At 46.4% G+C, this 18,367-nt stretch overlaps 1 protein-coding gene across 10 annotated transcripts in view; it reads left to right on the forward strand.

Moving 5' to 3' along the window:
• LOC139057176 (signal peptide, CUB and EGF-like domain-containing protein 2) overlaps positions 1–18,367 on the forward strand; it is a 208,132-nt gene that overhangs the window by 139,389 nt on the left and 50,376 nt on the right. For all 10 annotated transcript variants that reach the window (XR_011512612.1, XM_070534976.1, XM_070534974.1 and 7 more), the window contains 3 exons: positions 3,025–3,161; positions 5,910–6,012; positions 7,909–8,091. Coding sequence is in view for 9 of the 10 variants with exons in the window: in XM_070534976.1 (XP_070391077.1) it covers positions 3,025–3,161; positions 5,910–6,012; positions 7,909–8,091 (423 nt within the window). In the remaining variant the exon portion in view is untranslated. The remainder of the gene's footprint in view (positions 1–3,024; positions 3,162–5,909; positions 6,013–7,908; positions 8,092–18,367) is intronic.

Below are 18,367 nucleotides of genomic sequence, written 5' to 3' on the forward strand. Positions count from 1 at the left end.
ATCCTGATTCAGTACAAACGCAGCAGTGAAAAGTGAATAACGTTGCAGAAAGTTTATGTTGAACCGATATTATTTCATATGAAAGCGTTTTTTTAATGATGGCCCAAAACACAAATGCCAACATGACCTCGGGGCGATGCTGATACTATGAGCACGCATTATGAACAAAATATTTTCATGGCGCCAATGGACGCGGAAAATGTGGCGATACGTATTTCTCACGGCCGCCATTGCATATGGCTGCTCATTAGCATAATGTGCGCGGCTCGTAGCACCACAAATTATGGCGAAAAATCTTGCAATGGCGGCCCAGCGCAATGTCACGCAACGTGAAATTGACGTTTACGAAACGGCCCTTCCTGTGACGCTCCCCACGGCATATTCCTTCAGCCAATCACCAAGCTGAAATGGCGCCTATCTTGGATCGCCAACACATATTCGCAAAATTGCAGGTGCATTGCACTGGCTTCTGTACGCTGCCGCTCACTTTCTTTTTGAAGCACTAACGTCACAATATAGCTAGCAATGACCAAAACCGTGTATTAGCCAATAAAGTTTGGAGCTCCATGTCACGTTTCGTCATCTTGATGAAAACGCAAGACTGCATTTTCCAAAACTTCCGTTTCCCGGCAAAATTTTTAAGACACCCGAGCTCTCGACAGCCAGTCAGAGAGTCAACATGGCGGATAACGGCGGCCATGCAGCTGTCATGCATTTCGAGAATGGGGCCTTAGGTGGGCTGACAGCTCGTAGCTTTGCGTGCGCTGTGTTCTCACCGCCCAGTTTGCGTTGAAGCGATAGACAGCACAAAGGACACTTCGTTCGGTGCTGCTGCCGCGATTCCTTACGCCAGCGTTTAGACAGCGAGTGAACGCGGTCATCGAGTGTGAAGTGTTCATGGTGGCCTGTGCACGCTGACACCATGTCAGGTCATTTAGATAGTAAGCGAATGCTTACAACGGGGCTTTCTACTACAGTGGCCTCTGCGTATGACGCGGCTGCGCCACCCCTGTCTCGAATACGATCTGCAATGCGAACAGTGCAGGCGTCTAGGCGTGCCGAGAGCCGATGGCGTCCAGTGCGCTATAGCACCCACATACGCTTGCGCGTCACTCTTGCCCACGAAGTGAAACATCACTGTAACTTTTGTATGCCTCCGTTGTTTGTCATTTGCCTATTTTTTATATTTTCTTTTCCCTGTGTACGTTTGTTTGATCCCCTTGGTTTTTTTACGTCTATCTCTTTATTTCATACTCCATATCATTCTGTGTACCTTCAAGCGCGGGACTGTCACAATCGATAAAATCCATGCCTTTGCAGGCGCACGCAAATATAACCGGCAGATGTGACCAGCACTGTAACGCGACAGCGTTAAAAGCAGAAAATCGGGTGTCGGTCTCGGCGGCGTTGTCGAGAAAAATTATCCCCAACCACGCAACCCTAACCATGCAGGGCCTCCGCGTGGCGCATAGGCGTTACTGAAATAATTCAATTTATTAACGGAAAAAGCGTCAGAAAATTTGTAAAGTACGGCTTACACACAACCTAAAGACATGATAGCGTCGGATTGTTTTTTTTTTAAACAAAATTCTCTTACACGGAAACTCAACACAAGCCCCTTTTCCAGCTTTGAGGTCTGTCTTAGAGCGGCGTGCCCCACTCAGTTCTTGCAACACCATTCAGATGGTGCTCGCCTCCGAGCATCGGCGGCAGAGGAGGCGCCCGCCGTGCTGGGGACAGAAGAAAAAAAGTGGCTGAGGTTTAACTCTTGTAAACCTAGTTATTACGAGCGAAAGGCCTGTTTGTTTGGTTTTGCAAAGAGTATGCGCACAGCGTTTTATTCAGGTTAGGCCACAGTCTTTCACACACGTTACACAAATCGGTTGTCCGTGAAGTCCCCGTGAAACCTGGCCGTCTTAGTCGAGCTTGCCGCCAGCCAAAGAGTGTGGTTCGTCATACGTTCGTAGTGGGTGCCGTTGCTTCTATCCACGGCTTCGCCTCCTTCTCCTGCTTGTTGGCGTTGCTGAACGATGGCGGCGTTTGCAGTACCTTCGATCTTGGCACGCTTCCGCGCTTGTTAAGCTTCTCTGTAACGTGCTAATCTGGCCTTGCTTTGCTCCGGTGCTTCAGCAGGCAACTTTGCCTTTGCTTGAGATTCCTCAACCTGCAGTCTAGCTATATCTACTGGATGACTGGATTCAGCCTGTCGCTTGCGCTGAAGCGCACGCCCAGACGGCCAAGCCGGCGCGCCATTCATGGCGAGACTGAGCGACCGAGCGCCGGCGAAGCGGCCGTTAAATGCGCGTGGCGAGCGTCACTCGTCGCCGGGCGCGTCGGAGCGCGTTGGCTGCGTCCGATTACGTCGGCTGCGCCAGTGCGCGCGCCCACGCTACGTCGGACTCTATTCCGCCCATTAGCCGTCGCTTAGTTACGTGCATGGTATCCGCAGTGGCCAGGCTCCGAGCGAGCGCAGCTGCCACGCCTCTCCACAGTGGATCACGTGGCGTGACGTCACACCTGCCTCACTTGCGGTCCAGCGGCTCAAGGTCATTGCGACGACATGACTGACCTTGAGAGACACGGCGTAGTATTGCTTTCGCTCTTAAAAAGAACCAGAAAGCCTGCATTCGTGCAAACCGTTCTCCATCAGCGTTTGCAGGAATCATTACGGTTACATAAGCTGCAGTAGCCGGGAAGCGTGAGAAGCAGTCAAGTATCTTTGAATACTATCGCATTCCACTTTTAAAGACAAGGCTTGAGCGTCCTTCAAGTTGTTTTTGAGTGAGCGGCGTCACTAAGACTGCCTTGTCACCCGACTTGGCGGCATAGCGAATGCTGGCAGCCTCAGTTTTTGTATTTATTACCAGGCACGCACATACGCACGCATGCACACACTTTGGCATGTGCAAACACGACCCACTACAAAATATGCCCTAGAAATCTGCGCAGCTTTTAAGAGATGCAATAACCATAATAAGGTCCACGTCGTTTTGTTGGTCATGCCTATTTTTCTGCACATTGCAGACAAAGAGCCTCCGAAAGTGTTGCGCTGCCCGAGCACCGTGACGGCGATATCCACCACTCTGGAAGGCGTCCCAGTGACCTGGGAGGAGCCTGAATTCTCCGATAACGTGGATGTGGAATCTGTGAGGTCGACGCAGGTGAGGACAACAGACCATACACGATTGGGTCTGGGCGGTCCGTGATCCTCGGCGAATGCGAGCTATATATATATATATATATATATATATATATATATATATATATATATATATATATATATATATATATATATATATATATATATATATATATGTGTGTGTGTGTGTGTGTGTGTGTGTGTGTGCAGTGCCTGTGCTTTGCCCTGTTAAATCATTCGTCATGATCATCACCATCAGCCTGGCTACACCCACTGCAGGGCAAAGGCCTTACTTCTCCAATTACCCCGCTCATGTACTGATTGTGGCCATATTGCCCCTGCAAAAATCTTAATCTCATCCGTCCACCTAACTTTCTGCCGTCCCCTGCTACGATTCCCTTCTCTTGGAAGGCAGTTGGTAAACCTTGATGACCATCTATTATCTTCCCTCCTCATTACATGCCTTGCCCACGTCCTTTCTTCTTCTTTATATATATATATATATATATATATATATATATATATATATATATATATATATATATATATATATATATATATATATATATATATACCTAGGCTGGGGAAAACCCATACACTAACAAAAAAAAGCAGCAACAAGTTCGATTTCATTCATTCTGGTGTTATTTTGACTTCAATGTGATAATGTAACTGCATGCTGTCCGACGTTGTATTTGTGCACTAACACCATTTATCACTTCAATGAAGACAGTTACTCGCTCACTCTAAAGGCAAAACATCGTTTGCGATAGAAAATTACTAGACGGCTATACAAAGTAAGGATCTTCTTTACTGAAGTATAGTAGATTCATCGGCCGTATGAACTTGTAAACATTGGTACACTAACCAAATTAACAAGCATGATCTCACGAGCGCACATGTAAACATGAACACATCTGACTCGATGCTGTGGACACTCGCTGTGAAAACGATGGCGTGAGGAAGAGCGATAGCAGCAGTGAGCGAATTGACCTTCGTGCTGCCTATCGCCTCAAGCAACTTAAGCTGCGAGAACACAGCGCACACAAAGCTATCAGTCCTCGGCGCTCCTAGACTGTAGTCATCGCAGATCGCTTTCCAGATAGGGCCCGCGATCTGGACGGCGCCAAAATGCGATCGTTCTGCAAAATTTTGAATTCAGGGACACAGAAATCACGGTCAAGTGAGGTTATCTGTAGTATGCAAATTGATAGCCCCCAAGAAAGGAATAATTTGCGCGGTTATTTGCTTTACTAAGCGAATAACTTCTTTTCCTCGACCATTATTGATTTTAGGCACGTAATGCATATAAGCCGTGTGATTCTCAATATTCACATAGCCGAACGATAAAGCTTGTATGAAACAAGCTCTTACGAGGGCTACGCGATCATATATGTCACCTTCACACGGCTGCTGTAATCAAAACTCATTTAGAAGAATATGCGATCCGACGCACTGTGGGAATCGACGCATCTTTTGTGGGTTGTGAGCATCTTTTGTGGGTTCTGCAAGAAACGTTCCCAAATGGTATAGTGTTTGGTTGAGGTGGGCATTTTAGTTTGTGAAGCGAACGCGTTTGTGACAACAGCAGAAAGAAAGACGGTGGCGATAGTGCTATGGCGGCGATGGCAAGAAGATTTCTTTCCTATATACAGTCTAGCCCGGTTATAACGAAATCACTTATAGCGAAATAGCGGTTATAACGAAGGCATTTCAATTTCCCATTCCCATGTTTGCATTTTTTTTCATAGTCCACATATTACGAAATAGCGGATATAGCGAAGTGATTTCCGATTCCCGCCGACTATGTTATAACCGGGCTAGACTGTATATTTTGTTTTGCGTGTGCTCCGGTGAAGAAACGTTACTCTGTATTTGGCTATGGCCTGGACCGGTGCAGATGGTGGTACAACAAGCAACGCTGGCTGCCGGGTCGCAACAACTGGGGAATCCGCGGCCATCCGAACGGGTGAACTGTCAGCCCTGTCAGACGGGTGAATTTAGTGCCACTTCCAGCGAGCGCACTACGTCGTTAGTGCCACTTGCAGGCTGTCACGCCGAAACGTTTAGTGACATTCGCTGTAGAATTTACATAAATTTATATGAATTTGATATGATTCTATGTGAAAATGTAGAAACGATATTCAATGAAATTATATAAGGTACATATCATTTGCTATCAAATTACGCACTCATATGACAGTAATTTATATGCATTAACAAGTTATGTTAAATACCGTTCTTAGCTATTACCCATAGATATATTGCGAACGTTCCCTAAAATAACAACTATATTATCTGACCAGCGACGGACACAGTGCTATGAGTACGAAATGGCACTTTCCTGAGCGATGGCACCTCATGAGCCATTCGGTCTGATAACTCAAATGATGGGCCGAGAAGCAAGTAGTTACTGTTGAATTATTTCTGCAAGAAATAGGCAAGATCAATTCGCGTCCGCATTCACCCGCGAACCTACAGGCAAGCAGCGACAAGAAAAGCCCGAAAACTCGTGGTTTCTAGATCCACACCCCAGCAACGGCGCGGTGACAGACATACACCTCGAAGGCCACGCTTTTTTGACTGCATGCACCAGAAGCGATGGCAGGAAGCCAGATACACGGCCATGACACCCCCGCGGACCTTGGGCTGGCTGTTTGCGACGAAGGTCACTTTGGGTCACATAGTAAAAGGCATGCCTGCTAGTATATACATGTTGGTGACGAGCCTCGTCGTTAACGACGGTGTGCCTGCGTTTCGTGTTTTTCAGTCACCAGGATCCGTATTTAACTTCGGCGTGCACAACATGTATTACACGGCCAGGGACATTGCTGGAAATGAGGCAGTTTGCACTTTCCACGTGAACGTTTCACGTAAGTATACCATAAACGCCTGTCACCTCTCTGTTGCGAATTACCTTCGGCCTTGAATAGCGCCAACACACATTGCCGCCTCTGCGTGTTCATCTTATAAACCGACACTGCAGCTGTCCTTTGCCGCACATCTTTTCCTACAACCACTAGAGGGAGCTCTGGCGTGGCGATCGTTTTGCCACCCTGTGTAGAACATGGGTTTCTTTGATCTTCATGCTTCAGACGTTTATTATGGCTTCGTTTATTACGATTTATGTAGTAGGCCTAAATATGACTAAATTTCAAAACAATTTATGCTTGTGAAATGAAGAAGGTAATAAGACTCTGCAGCCATGCATAATCACTGCTAATTGCAGTGGTTCCATTTGTATATACGCCCGTGGCGTAATAGTTCTAATATCCGGCTTCTGTACTAGAGGTCCTGTGTTCGATTGCTGCCATCGGGCAACTTTAATGATGTTCATTTAATTATCCATAATGCTTTCCTAAAAATAATCCCATTTCACAGTCACGAAGCCAGCTAATGCCAGAAGGACCCATGCTGGCTCAACGTCCCTGCTTGCAGCGCCACAGTTCCGTCTAGTAGTTACTGGATGGTTTAACGCATATGTCATGGCGAAGAATACGCCGCGTGCAGCTGAGTCCTTGCATGTTTCCACTAAGCGTAACCAACTCATAACTAAATACGATTTAGCTGCCTTACAAGCAGATATTCTGCATGTTAAGCACCCCCAGCGTCACCAATGCCTTTTTAAGCGTAGAATTACCGCGTGCAAAATGTACTCGGTGCACACAACCTTTAATAACACGGGGCAGTTTTTTTTTTCTTTTTCAACCTTCTCTCTCTCTTTTTAATAATGAACTAGGGTTGTAAATGGTTGCGAGATCTGATCTGACTGATCTGACGGACTGTAAAAGCCGTCAAAAGTAGAAAGCTTTTTGCCAAGCGTGAAAGTGGAATTGCCGAGTATTCAATTATTTGCTAGCTCTCCTGCCTCTCTCACTTATTGTTTTCAGGAAGCAGATTGCAAAACTTCATTTCTACACTTTCTAAACTGCAGATAAAAAAAAAAAAGCTTGTGGCAGAAAACGTGGTGGACAATTTTTAAACCTACGGATAAGTTTTTCTTTTTTATGTAGCGCTGTCTTCAATCTCATACCATGCCGTGATTCATGACAAATTTTACAGGCGCGTTATAGCACACACACAAAATCGCAACTTTCTCTGCAAATTCGATACCACGCCAGAGCATATCATGGTTAAGCGGCCTACTCAACCTCGCAGCCGACCTTTGTGCCAAATACCACACGTCGATATATCTCTGTGTAATGTCCTACTCTACGTCGTTACTAATCCAATTCGAAACCCGATAATACGCCACAGCACATCTTGGCGTAATGTCCGACTCGACCTCGCTGCCAACTTTTATGCCGAATCCGATACCATGCCCAAATATATGTTAACATTATGCCCCACTCATCCTTCTTAACGGAAGCTGTCCCCGTGAACGATCTGCCCGTCTTGCTTGTGTGACAGGGACGAGTGACAAGCTTAAAGGTAAAAAAGCGCGTCTTCGACGACTGTTGTTGCAGGCTCCTTTGATGATGTTACGTCAACCCATTTCAATATGCCTATGCCCGTGCAAGTTGCGTATTAGGATGTAACGGCTTAAAACCAGAAGAACTTAGCTTTTGCATGCGGCGTCTTTTTTTTTTTTTAAACCACGACGCGAATTTTCGGGAATTTAAGCTCGCCCATCATGTTGTAATAGTGACAGTAACACTCGCAAGGACAGCACGCGAGCGCATTGCTCCTTCAGCTGCGTAACCCGTAAGTGACATGCCTTGAGTTCATGTATGCTGCATGTTAGCTGCTGCACGGCGCGGCGCATGCAGGCAAGGCGTGCCGTTTGCCGGCCGACATCGCGCACGGCAGCACCGAGTGCGAGAACTGGCTGCACGGCGTTGTGTGCGAGCCGAGCTGCGAAGACGGGTACGCGCTGCCCGGTAACGTGTCCTTTTACACCTGCGACCTGGCCGGCGTCTGGGAACCGAGGTCCTGGATACCGAACTGTCAGGGTGAGTCCGAGTGGAGGCACACAGCCCATTGCTGAAAAGCGTTTTCTATACGCCGTGGTATCTTACCTAGAGCACAATCCCAAACTTCATGATAGTGAACACGGGAGCGCACGTCTCAGTTAGTTACATCCTCATGTATGCTCCCAAAGGGAGCAGAGTTGCGCCTCCTCTGCAGCGCAAGTTGTTATGGGTTAATTTCAAAAGCGATTTCTGTTGACGATGGTGTCCGCCGCCGCCGGTAGCCGGCGTACGTGGCAGCTATCGTCTAAAGCCCCTATCGTCGGGAATAAGGAAACAAAAACCCAATTCCCGCCGGGCAGGCACGTACCCAGGGGGGGGCCCGGGGGGGCCCGGGCCCCCCCCGAAATTATGTGGCATACCCCCCCCCCCCCCCTCCCCACCCACGCCACCACTCCTCACACATTCCTGATGCGCCGCCAGATCAATGTTGAGACTTGGCAGCTGTTCATCGGTCAGGATTATGCTGCCTTGTTCCCTCCTTTTATATGGTGGTAGTTATCGGCCTCTCTTGTAATGTGAAGGACAGTTTTCTCATAGATTCCGCACGCGCGCGATTAACTCGAGATGCGTTCAGTTTTCACCATCTATTCAATCGTCAAGCCCATAGCTGTTGCTTTTGTTAGTTCAACCTTCTTTGTGTAGGCAGATCCTGGGACCAGGAGGGGGATGCGGCTGTTACTCAGCTGGTCTGTACTCTCATGGAACGAGTTGCGGCCGGAGAAAACGCCAATTGCGTTTAACTTTTCCCTTTGCTTCATTATTTCCTTGGGTACGGCTCGCCGCGACGCTGGCAGATGCCCGGAACCATCTACACGGGACATGGGTAAGATAAGGTGGGAAATAAAATAATGTGAAAGAGAGTCCATCATGAAACCCTGCAATAACCCTTAACCCATAAGCAAGATGACTGTCGCCCGTTACCTCGTCTGTTTTTCCCTAATTGTATAGCACTTCTCGTGCAAAATTGGCAACTGGAAACAAAAATGGCAAGGAGTTGAGAAATTAAGCGATCTACTAAGGGAGAGAGCCCAGGAAGCAACCAAACAGCAAGCAAAAGCGAATAATAAAAAAGTTAACCGTTGTTTATGAGAATATTTATGGATCAACATCTTTTTGTTTAAAAAGGAAGTAGAGAAAACGCCGCCGGAAGTGGAGAACAATTACTCGTTTTGAATGACGCTTCTAAAGTTATCGGTCGAACCGCCTCACCTAGCCACTTCTCTGCTGTGCTTATGTGCGTGTTTTTCTAACCTTTTGCAGTGAACACAGTACGTCTAGAAACGCAGAGTCCTGCGCTCTACGTGGTTGTATGGGACTGGCGGCCGCACAGCGTTACGCAATTCGGGGAACTGTCAAAACTAATCAACAAGGCGAAAATAACTGATATTCCAAACTATAACATGAGAAAGACTGAAGAAGCCGTAAAAAATGAACGCAGCCTGAAATCAGTAAAAAAAAAAAAAACCTGGCATAGGACAAACCATGATGTATGCACTAAAAGATAAGAAGGATAATATCATCAGCAATCTCGAAGACACAGTAGAAGCAGCGGAAAAATTCTAAGCTGACCTGTATACAGCACCCAGAGGAGTCACGATACCTCACTTAGAAACAGTAATGAACAGGATACAGAAACTCTTCTATAACTAGCGATGAGGTCAGAAGGGCCCTGCAAGACATGAAACGATGAAGATCGGGAGGAGAAGGTGGAATAACAGTCGACTTAATCAAAGATGGAGGAGATATAATGCTTGGAAAACTGGCGGCTCTTTATACGAAGTGTCTATCGACTGCAAGGGTCCCAGAAAACTGGAAGAATGCAGACATTATACTAATCCACAAAAAAGGAGACGTTAAATAATTGAAACATTATAGGACTATTAGCTTGCTCCCAGTATTATATAAAATATTTACCAAAATAATCTGCAATAGAATAAGGGCAACACTGGATTTTGTCAACCAAGGGAACAAGCTGGCTTCAGGAAGAGATACATTACAATGGATCAATCAGGTTATCGCGAAATCTGCAGAGTACAATAAGCCTCTCTATGTGGCTTATATAGATTACACAAATGCATTTGATTCAGTAGAGATACCAGCAGTCATAGAGGCACTACGTAATCAAGGAGTACAGAACGCTTACGTAAAAAGCTTGGAAAATATTGCTACATGCGTGTGTTATTTGTTTGAACGAGGCGCGTGGGCGCCATCACTCCAGAAAAGAGGAGCAAGAACGAACTGGGCTCGCGCTGTGAATATAACCGGTCAGCGCTGCAACCGTTGTTGTAAATATAATCTGTAAATAGCTTCTCGTCTTACTGACTCGTCCTTTGCGTGAGGATATCTACAGAGGTTCTACAGTTACCTTCATTCTACACAAGAAAAGCAGGGTGATACCTATAGAGAAAGGGGTCAGACAGGGAGACACAATTTCTCCAAAGCTATTCACTGCGTGCTTAGAAGAATTCAAGCTGTTAAACTGGGAAGGCTTAGGAGTAAAGGTCGACGGCAAATATCACAGCAACCTTTGGTTTGCCGATGACATTGTTCTATTCAACAACAATGCAGACGAGTTACAACAAATGATTGGAGACCTTAACAGAGAGAGCGTAAGAGTGGGGTAGAATATTAATATGCAGAAGATGAAGATAATGATAAATAGCTGGGCAAAGGAACAAGAGATCAGGATCGCCAGTCGGCCACTAAAGACTGTGAAGGGCAACACTGGATTTTGTCAACCAAGGGAACAGGCTGGCTTCAGGAAGAGATACTTTACAATGGATCACATCAATGTCATCAATCAGGTTATCGCGAAATCTGCAGAGTACTACTGCAATGTGTACGTTTACGTAGGTCAATTAATCACAGGGATCCCTAATCATGAGAAGGAAATTCACAGAAGAATAAAAATAGGTTGAATCGCATACAGCAGACATTGCCAGCTCCCGACTGGAAGCTTACCATTATTACTGAAAAGTAAGGTGTGCAATCTGTGCATTTTGCCAGTGCTGACTTATGGGGCAGAGACTTGACAGCAAGTTAAGGACCGCGCAAAGAGCGATCGAACGAAGATTGCTAGGCATAACGTTAAGAGAGAGAAAGAAAGCGGTTTGGATCAGAAAGCGAACGGGTATAGACGATATTCTAATTGACATCAAGAGGAAAACAATGTAGCTGGGCAGGTCATGTAATACGCCGGTTAGATAACCGTTGGACCATTAGGGTTACAGAATGGGTACCAAGAGAAGGAAAACGCAATCGAGGACGACAAAACACTAGGTGGAGCGATGAAATTAGGAAATTCGCGGGTGCTTGTTCAAATGGGTTGGCGCAGGACAGGGGTAATTGGAGATCGCAGAGAGAGGCCTTCGTCCTGCAGTGGACAGAAAACATGATGATGATGATGATGATGATTATGATGATGGAGGTGTAGGGCCCCCCCCGAAAAAAAATTCTGGGTACGTGCCTGCCGCCGGGATCACACTGGGGCCCGCTGCGCGGTAGTCGGCTATTCTTCCACTGATCCACGCCAGCGCTTGCGAGCATTCGGCGGGAAACTACCGCATAAATGCGTCCTAGCTTGCGAGGAGATGCGTTGTGACATGCGCGGCGCGTAGCGTCTGTACGTGCACATTTTGAATTCCAGTTGCATATTATTACACCAGGTGGCAGGTCATGTAGCAGATGCACAATATTGAACTACTTTCGACTTTTGATATCGAAATATCCAAAGTAGAAAGCAGACCGTTATATGTGGCCGTTTTAGACATTACAGGAGGCTATGACAACGTGAACCGCGACATCTTGTGGGATATTCTGGAAGGACAAGGTTTAGGTGACGATTGTCTACAGGTTTTGAGAGAGATTTACCTAGAAAATACCGTTTGTGTTGAATGGGAAGGGATGAGGAGCGAGAATTGAAAGTTGATATCAACAAGGGACTGAGGCAGCGGGTGCCCTTTATCCCCACTGCTGTTTATGATGTAGATGATAAGGATGGAGAGGGCGCTAGAAGGAAGTACTATTGGGTTTAATCCCTCATACAAAAAGGCGGGTTCAGTAGTAGAGCAGCAACTTCCAGGTTTATTTTATTCGGACGACATTGTGTTGCTAACTAAGAAGCAAAGTGATTTGCAACGTCTACCTAATATCTGTCGAGACGAAGGCAACAATTTAGGTTTAAAATGTAATATTACAAAATCAGGTGTTATGGTATTCAATGAAAACAGTGAACAGACAGTGACGATGCAGGGCCAGGAAATACCTTGGATAACAGAATATAAATACCTCAGTGTATGGATAAACGAAAGCAGTAGATATATGGAAACACAGCCAGAATAATAACAGCGAAGGGGAAGAGAAATGTGGCCATAATGAAGCACAGAACGTTGTGGTAATACTATAGGTACGTGGTGCTCCGAGGCACGTGGAAAGGTGTAATGGTTCCAGGACTTACTTTTGGAAATGCGGTGCTTTGCTTTAAATCAGGGGTACAATCAGGACCCGATGGGACCCAAAGGTCAGTGGGACGCCTCGCATTGGGCGCTCACGGGAAGACTACAAATGAAGCTGTGCAGGGTTGTATGGGCTGGGCTAGTTTTGAAGTGAGGGACGTTCGCAGTAAAATTGAGTATGAAGAACGACTGAGGAATATGGAAGAAAGTAAACGGGCTGGGAGAGTGTTGAGGTATCTGTACAGGAAAAACATTGATTCACAGTGGAGGAAAGGAACTAGGAAGCTTACCAGCAAGTATGCGGGCTGTATAGGGTGGGCAACACAGCAACAAAGAAGGTCAAGCTAAAAGTCAGAGAGGCTGAAATAATCTCATGGGTGGCGGCAATGGAAAAGAAACCTGCCATGAGTAACTTCTTAAGAGGAAAGAGCGAAATCAGGAAACAAACAATTTGTGATAACTCAAAGGGAAACTCATTACATTTCGAAGCGAGATCGGGATGCCTTAGAACAGGCACTTATAAAGCGGGATATAAGAAGGAAGAAGAAGCATGTGCTTGCTGCGGTAAAGCTAGGGAAACTACGGAGCATGTTTTATTAGAATGTGAAGACGTCTGCCCAGCGGTCGATTTTGTCACCACTGGCTTCCTTGAAGCCCTTGGGTTCAGCGAGAGCAGTGGAAAAGTAAACGTAACCGCAGTAGAAATTAGTAAGCGGCGATAGGAAGATTGGTGGAAGAAATGTAGGGAAACGACAAAAAACGGAGACGTACAAAAGACAATTTCGCAATATGCGATCAGAATATTTCGTTATGGGAGTTCATAGTGTTTTTTTTCTTGTTTAACCTAGGTACGACATTATTCCATTTCATTTCATTTATTTTACCCTCAAGGTACATAGTGCATTATAGAGGGGAGGGGCTAAGAGAATACAAAGTAAACATCGGTAAAAGTTACTCAAACAAACAAAAAATAATAATAACAGCAGTAATAATTCCAGATTTTGAACAAACTTTGAATTCAAACTTTGAATTCCAAACTTTGAACAAGGCCCCAAAACAGCGACTTTCTCTTCGTAATCTAAACATTTTATGATCACTAGACGACTTACCCTTCTTTTTTCTCCTAGTCGGTGACATCTCTTTATGCCAATGATAGTGGGTCCTGCCTCATTCTTGAACAGGTCATTTGCCAATATTTTCGTTGGGCTATTCGTTGTCTCACTGTCTTATTCATATAAGCTGTACACAATCATGTTATTCCGTCTGCATCTATGTTCAAGCTCTTATAATTTGACCTGCAGATATAGCACCTGCTGTTCCAAAGTTGTAGCAATCGACTTCACGCTGTTTAGTTCTAGCTTTAACGACTGCAAGATGGACGAGTCAGTCAGCCACCCTCTCTCCTCACGCAACACCTGGCGCACAAGTGCAGCAGCAGGTGTTCCCTTTCGCTCACTGTGCATCCTCGAGGCACGCTCGTCACGCAGCCTCGCAGCCAATGTGAATTAGGTGCCGTTTCGCTGGTTCATAGGCCAGCTTTTGCACTCAATGGCCTATTTCATGCTTCGGCATCAAGTATTTGCGGTGCGCCTTCTTCTAAAGTCGCTGGGAGTCCACCGTAATGCGACGCCACAGAAGAAGCTGCAAGCGCAGATGGCCAGATAACGGGCACCACGAAATCGCCGACCACCTCGCCGCTAGGTGCCGCTGGCCCGATAGTGACCTCAGCGAAGTATTTGCCGTGAAATGCATGCTATGTGCAAGCCTGCCGCGATGACCATACTGCAACCAGGATAATGAGCATCTACACCGAGAAGCAGACCGGGTTTTGAAGCAGCAGCGTGGGCCTGTGATGGCCAGCGGTTTGCCTTAGCCCCTTCTCCGTACCCATTAGAATACTACACACTAATCAGAGTTCATTGTAGTCTCATAGCAGGCAATATAAGGCATGTCCCGCGCCTAAACATTTGTTGTGAATACTTCGCGTTTCCAGTGGTGCAATGCCAAACTCGCTCTATTTCTTTCTCAAGTGTCGTTGATGCGGCACAAGCAACAATGTTTTGTTCTCAAAGCCTCCATTCATCTCTTGCTTTTCTTTGTTTAGTAAAGCTCTACGTGTCTTCCGCTCTATCGCCCATCCCATCAATTCAGCTTGACTGCGTTCGCACTGAGAACAATGACCGATTAAAGAAGTTCAAAACGTGTTCACGGAGCGCGCCCTCGTTGTGTTGCTGAGCTGCGTCTGCCCTGTTGCCCCCTCCTTAGCTGAATCCATTAGCCTCGTTTGGCGGCCATCTCGCGAGTCCCGTTGTGCTCTTAGTACCCCCATGGTAACCCCACATGAACTGTGTAATCCCTGTTTGAGATGAATAGAATGCAGTCGTGGGACGATCCTTACCATTAGGCGCGGTTCTGCCTGGCCCTTTTTAAGCACTCCAACTCATTTATAAGGTTGAAGACTGGGCCTGATGGTACAGCGTACTAGAGGTTGGATTGCGCAACATTTATACGGGACACACAGAAGAGAATCTCACACAACACGGTGAACACAGTGTGTTTCTCTTCGGCGTACCCCGTTAAACAGCTGCGCAATCCAACTTCTAGTAAACTCATTGATAGCGCGACCACATTTATGGTAGTGGAGTTATTCTTTCTTGACCGAAATTATGACGTTTTACTGTTGAGCAGTCGATCATCCTCTGCTAGGGACGTCACAGTTTTAATTTGCCGATTTTACTGGGACAAATAGTTCTGAGACAGCAGTCTTGCCATGTCTACAACATCATGCGCTGAAATTTAAAAATAAATATAACCGTTGTTATATTGGCTTCAAAACAACAGCACCATGACATTGGCACCCCCGTTATAGCAGCATTTTACAACTGCATTTCATATGTGTAAAATGTATTGCGTTAGAACTTTAAAGTTCAGTTCACATTGTATCGGCAAACTGCAGAGATGGTTATAAAGCCTTTTTAGGGCTCCGGAATTATTTTGGCCAATTGGCCAACAGGATTGTTCTTGCCGTTCACTCTCATGAAAAGGAAGGACGTGACAAAGTGTGAAGGAAGTGACAAAGCGGTCGTGCGCTTAGTTAATTTTCCTAATTTACAGACAGAATGTTCTAGCGGGTAGTGACATGGTATTTTCTACTATCAATATTTCTAAGGTAAATGAAGGTCGAAGACCTCGAAATCAGACAACAATACAGTGACAATGAAGCCTCACAGTGCCATAAATATTCTAATAGCTGTCCTGACCGAATTACAGTTTTGTTTGACAGGATGATGATGATGATAGCAACTTTATTGTACCGCCGGATTGTGCTGTGACGTCACGACGGAGCAAGACATGACTATGTTCTAACATGTATCCGGCTCGCTCGGCCACTTCGTATGCTGGTGATCGCGTAGAGGGCCGACGGAGCAGCATAGAGCACAACCGAGCCAGTGTCAAAACGTCCCTGCTTACGCGTGACCACATACTGTGTCTTGAAGTCACAGCACAGCTGAACTGAAATCAAAATTCGCTGTCGAAAAGCGGTTGTATTATAATATTTAGCACGTTTTCAGGTTTGACAGTGTATTTCCTGGGATTAAGCGGTATCGGTCCTTCATCTAAAGCAAGAAAAAAAAGACAGGAAAATCTTGTGTTAACACGCCTTTAAAGGGCCCCTCACCAGGCCACCTAGCAAATTTTGGTTTTACGCTAGAAATTCTTGCGTGCTCTCTAGGGAGAGTTCTACCGCAGGGATTTTTTGAACTGTTTCATCATTAGCCGAGATTAAAATATTTCATGTGTCGCGCTGGAACCGATAGTTTTGAGATACGAGCTTCACTGCTAACATAGACACTCTCACCACTTGTCCCATGTAGCATCCGCAAGCAATATGGCTTCCCGGCGTTCTCGCATACCAGAGCCGGAGGATAGCGTCACCTAAACGCCATAGACTCCGCGTTCTTTCACGCGCAAGCGTAACTGGCCAGCTAGTGAAATCCGGGAATATGTGTTTGAAGTAGCGTAGAAGGCGCCTGGACATGAAGAGGATTGCGCGCCGGGGAAAGTACGAAGGAGCGCGCTGATGGATGGATGGATGGATCATGGATGGATGGATCCATGGATCCAACCATCCATGGATGGATGGATGGATGGATGGATGGACGGACGGACGGACGGACGGACGGACGGACGGACGGACGGGCGGACGGACGGACGGACGGACGGGCGGGCGGATGGATGGCTGGATGGATGGATGGATGGATGGATGGATGGAATGGATGGATGGATGGATGGATGGATGGATGGATGGATGGATGGATGGATGGATGGATGGATGGATGGATGGATGGATGGATGGATGGATGGATGGATTTTTTGGTTGAGATTGAGGCTAGAAAGTGCCATTAAGTGGTGACAGAATCCGCAACCTTCCCGTACGAAGAAATTTGCGTGCGCACGTGATCTCCCGCATGAAACCAGACGATAGGTTAATTTTAGCCGTTCAACCAATGCGCGCCGACGCCCCACCTCCCTCCTGAGCTCAAGGGTACCTCGCAGTACGCTGGAGATCGGATACATTGAAGTTGGAAATTAAATATGGAGGATGTTGCTTGCATCTTATACTGTTGTGAACGTAGTCGCGGGCTTCCATTCATCATGGAGTCTGCGCATAGAAGCTAAGGTGTCTAGGGGTAGTAATTGCTGAAGGGGGATATTCACAATGTGTATTCATTTGCGAACCACTTGCTACGTCCGCCATCTTGGTTACGGTACAGTACTCCGGCTGGCGGAGTTTTGTGAGGCTCACTGAGTGTCGCCACGCCGGTATATTCAAGTATAACATTCATCGTCCGGTGATGAATGAACAGCGAGCCTCACTGTGCTGCCACTAATCAACAAATCCAAGCCAGTGAGCTATGCGCCCTAGGATATCCATCAGGATGGCATTCACAAGAGCGCACTTTAAAAGCGAAACCTACGTCGAGTATACGTTTTTTGCGATAGCGAGCACTTCGAACCTCAGCTACGGTGCCTAAAACGTTTCCTTCGATCTCGAGTCTCCCGGCTTCACGTTATGAATATCTCAAGCAGGCTAGATACCTACCTGTCACCGCCTCGTTTCAAAGCGGAGGTCAATAAATCATCATGATCGTCATCCCTCACAGCAGGTTTTGCCTAAACTCTGTGGCCCCGCCTGCTTTCCCCGAGTGCCCCCTCCCCTACTTCTGTTTCCCATGCCGATGTGGTTATTCACGGGCTCTCGATGATCGTTGCGTTGAATGAATCTTTCTCGCGAAGACTACCGATGTACGGAGTGGGTGGCTTTAATTGTTAAATCTAAACTGTAATGTAAAATTCATCACAAGGAGGCATCGAGTCGAATTCGTTGTGGCCCCACTCAGAAGCCTGATATACCGGTCGCGGAACCCAGTTTGGAAACGCCTGCATTACAGCTGCCTACGGCAGCGATGACAAAGCCACGATAACATTTATCCGCAAGGATGATGCAAAATTAGACACGCAATCAATAGGTTTAAGAGTAGCTTTGTTTCTTGTATCAATGCATGCACCCAAAGGAGGTATTCCAAGGGTCCGTCAAGTCACCCCTCTGCAAAACCCATCATTGAACGCCCCTTGATGCGCATACACGCTAACATAGCCCAAGCTATTTCAGAAGACAGGCTACGAAATAAGAGGATGGGTCGGACGCTGTTCTGCAATCGTTTTCCGCAAACGGGGGTATTTTATTGATTATGTTTCGGGCGTGAATTATCCGGAATGATTTAGCCAATATAGCGATC

This window comes from Dermacentor albipictus, chromosome 3 (assembly GCF_038994185.2).
Source record: "Dermacentor albipictus isolate Rhodes 1998 colony chromosome 3, USDA_Dalb.pri_finalv2, whole genome shotgun sequence".
Taxonomy (NCBI): Eukaryota; Metazoa; Arthropoda; class Arachnida; order Ixodida; family Ixodidae; genus Dermacentor; species Dermacentor albipictus.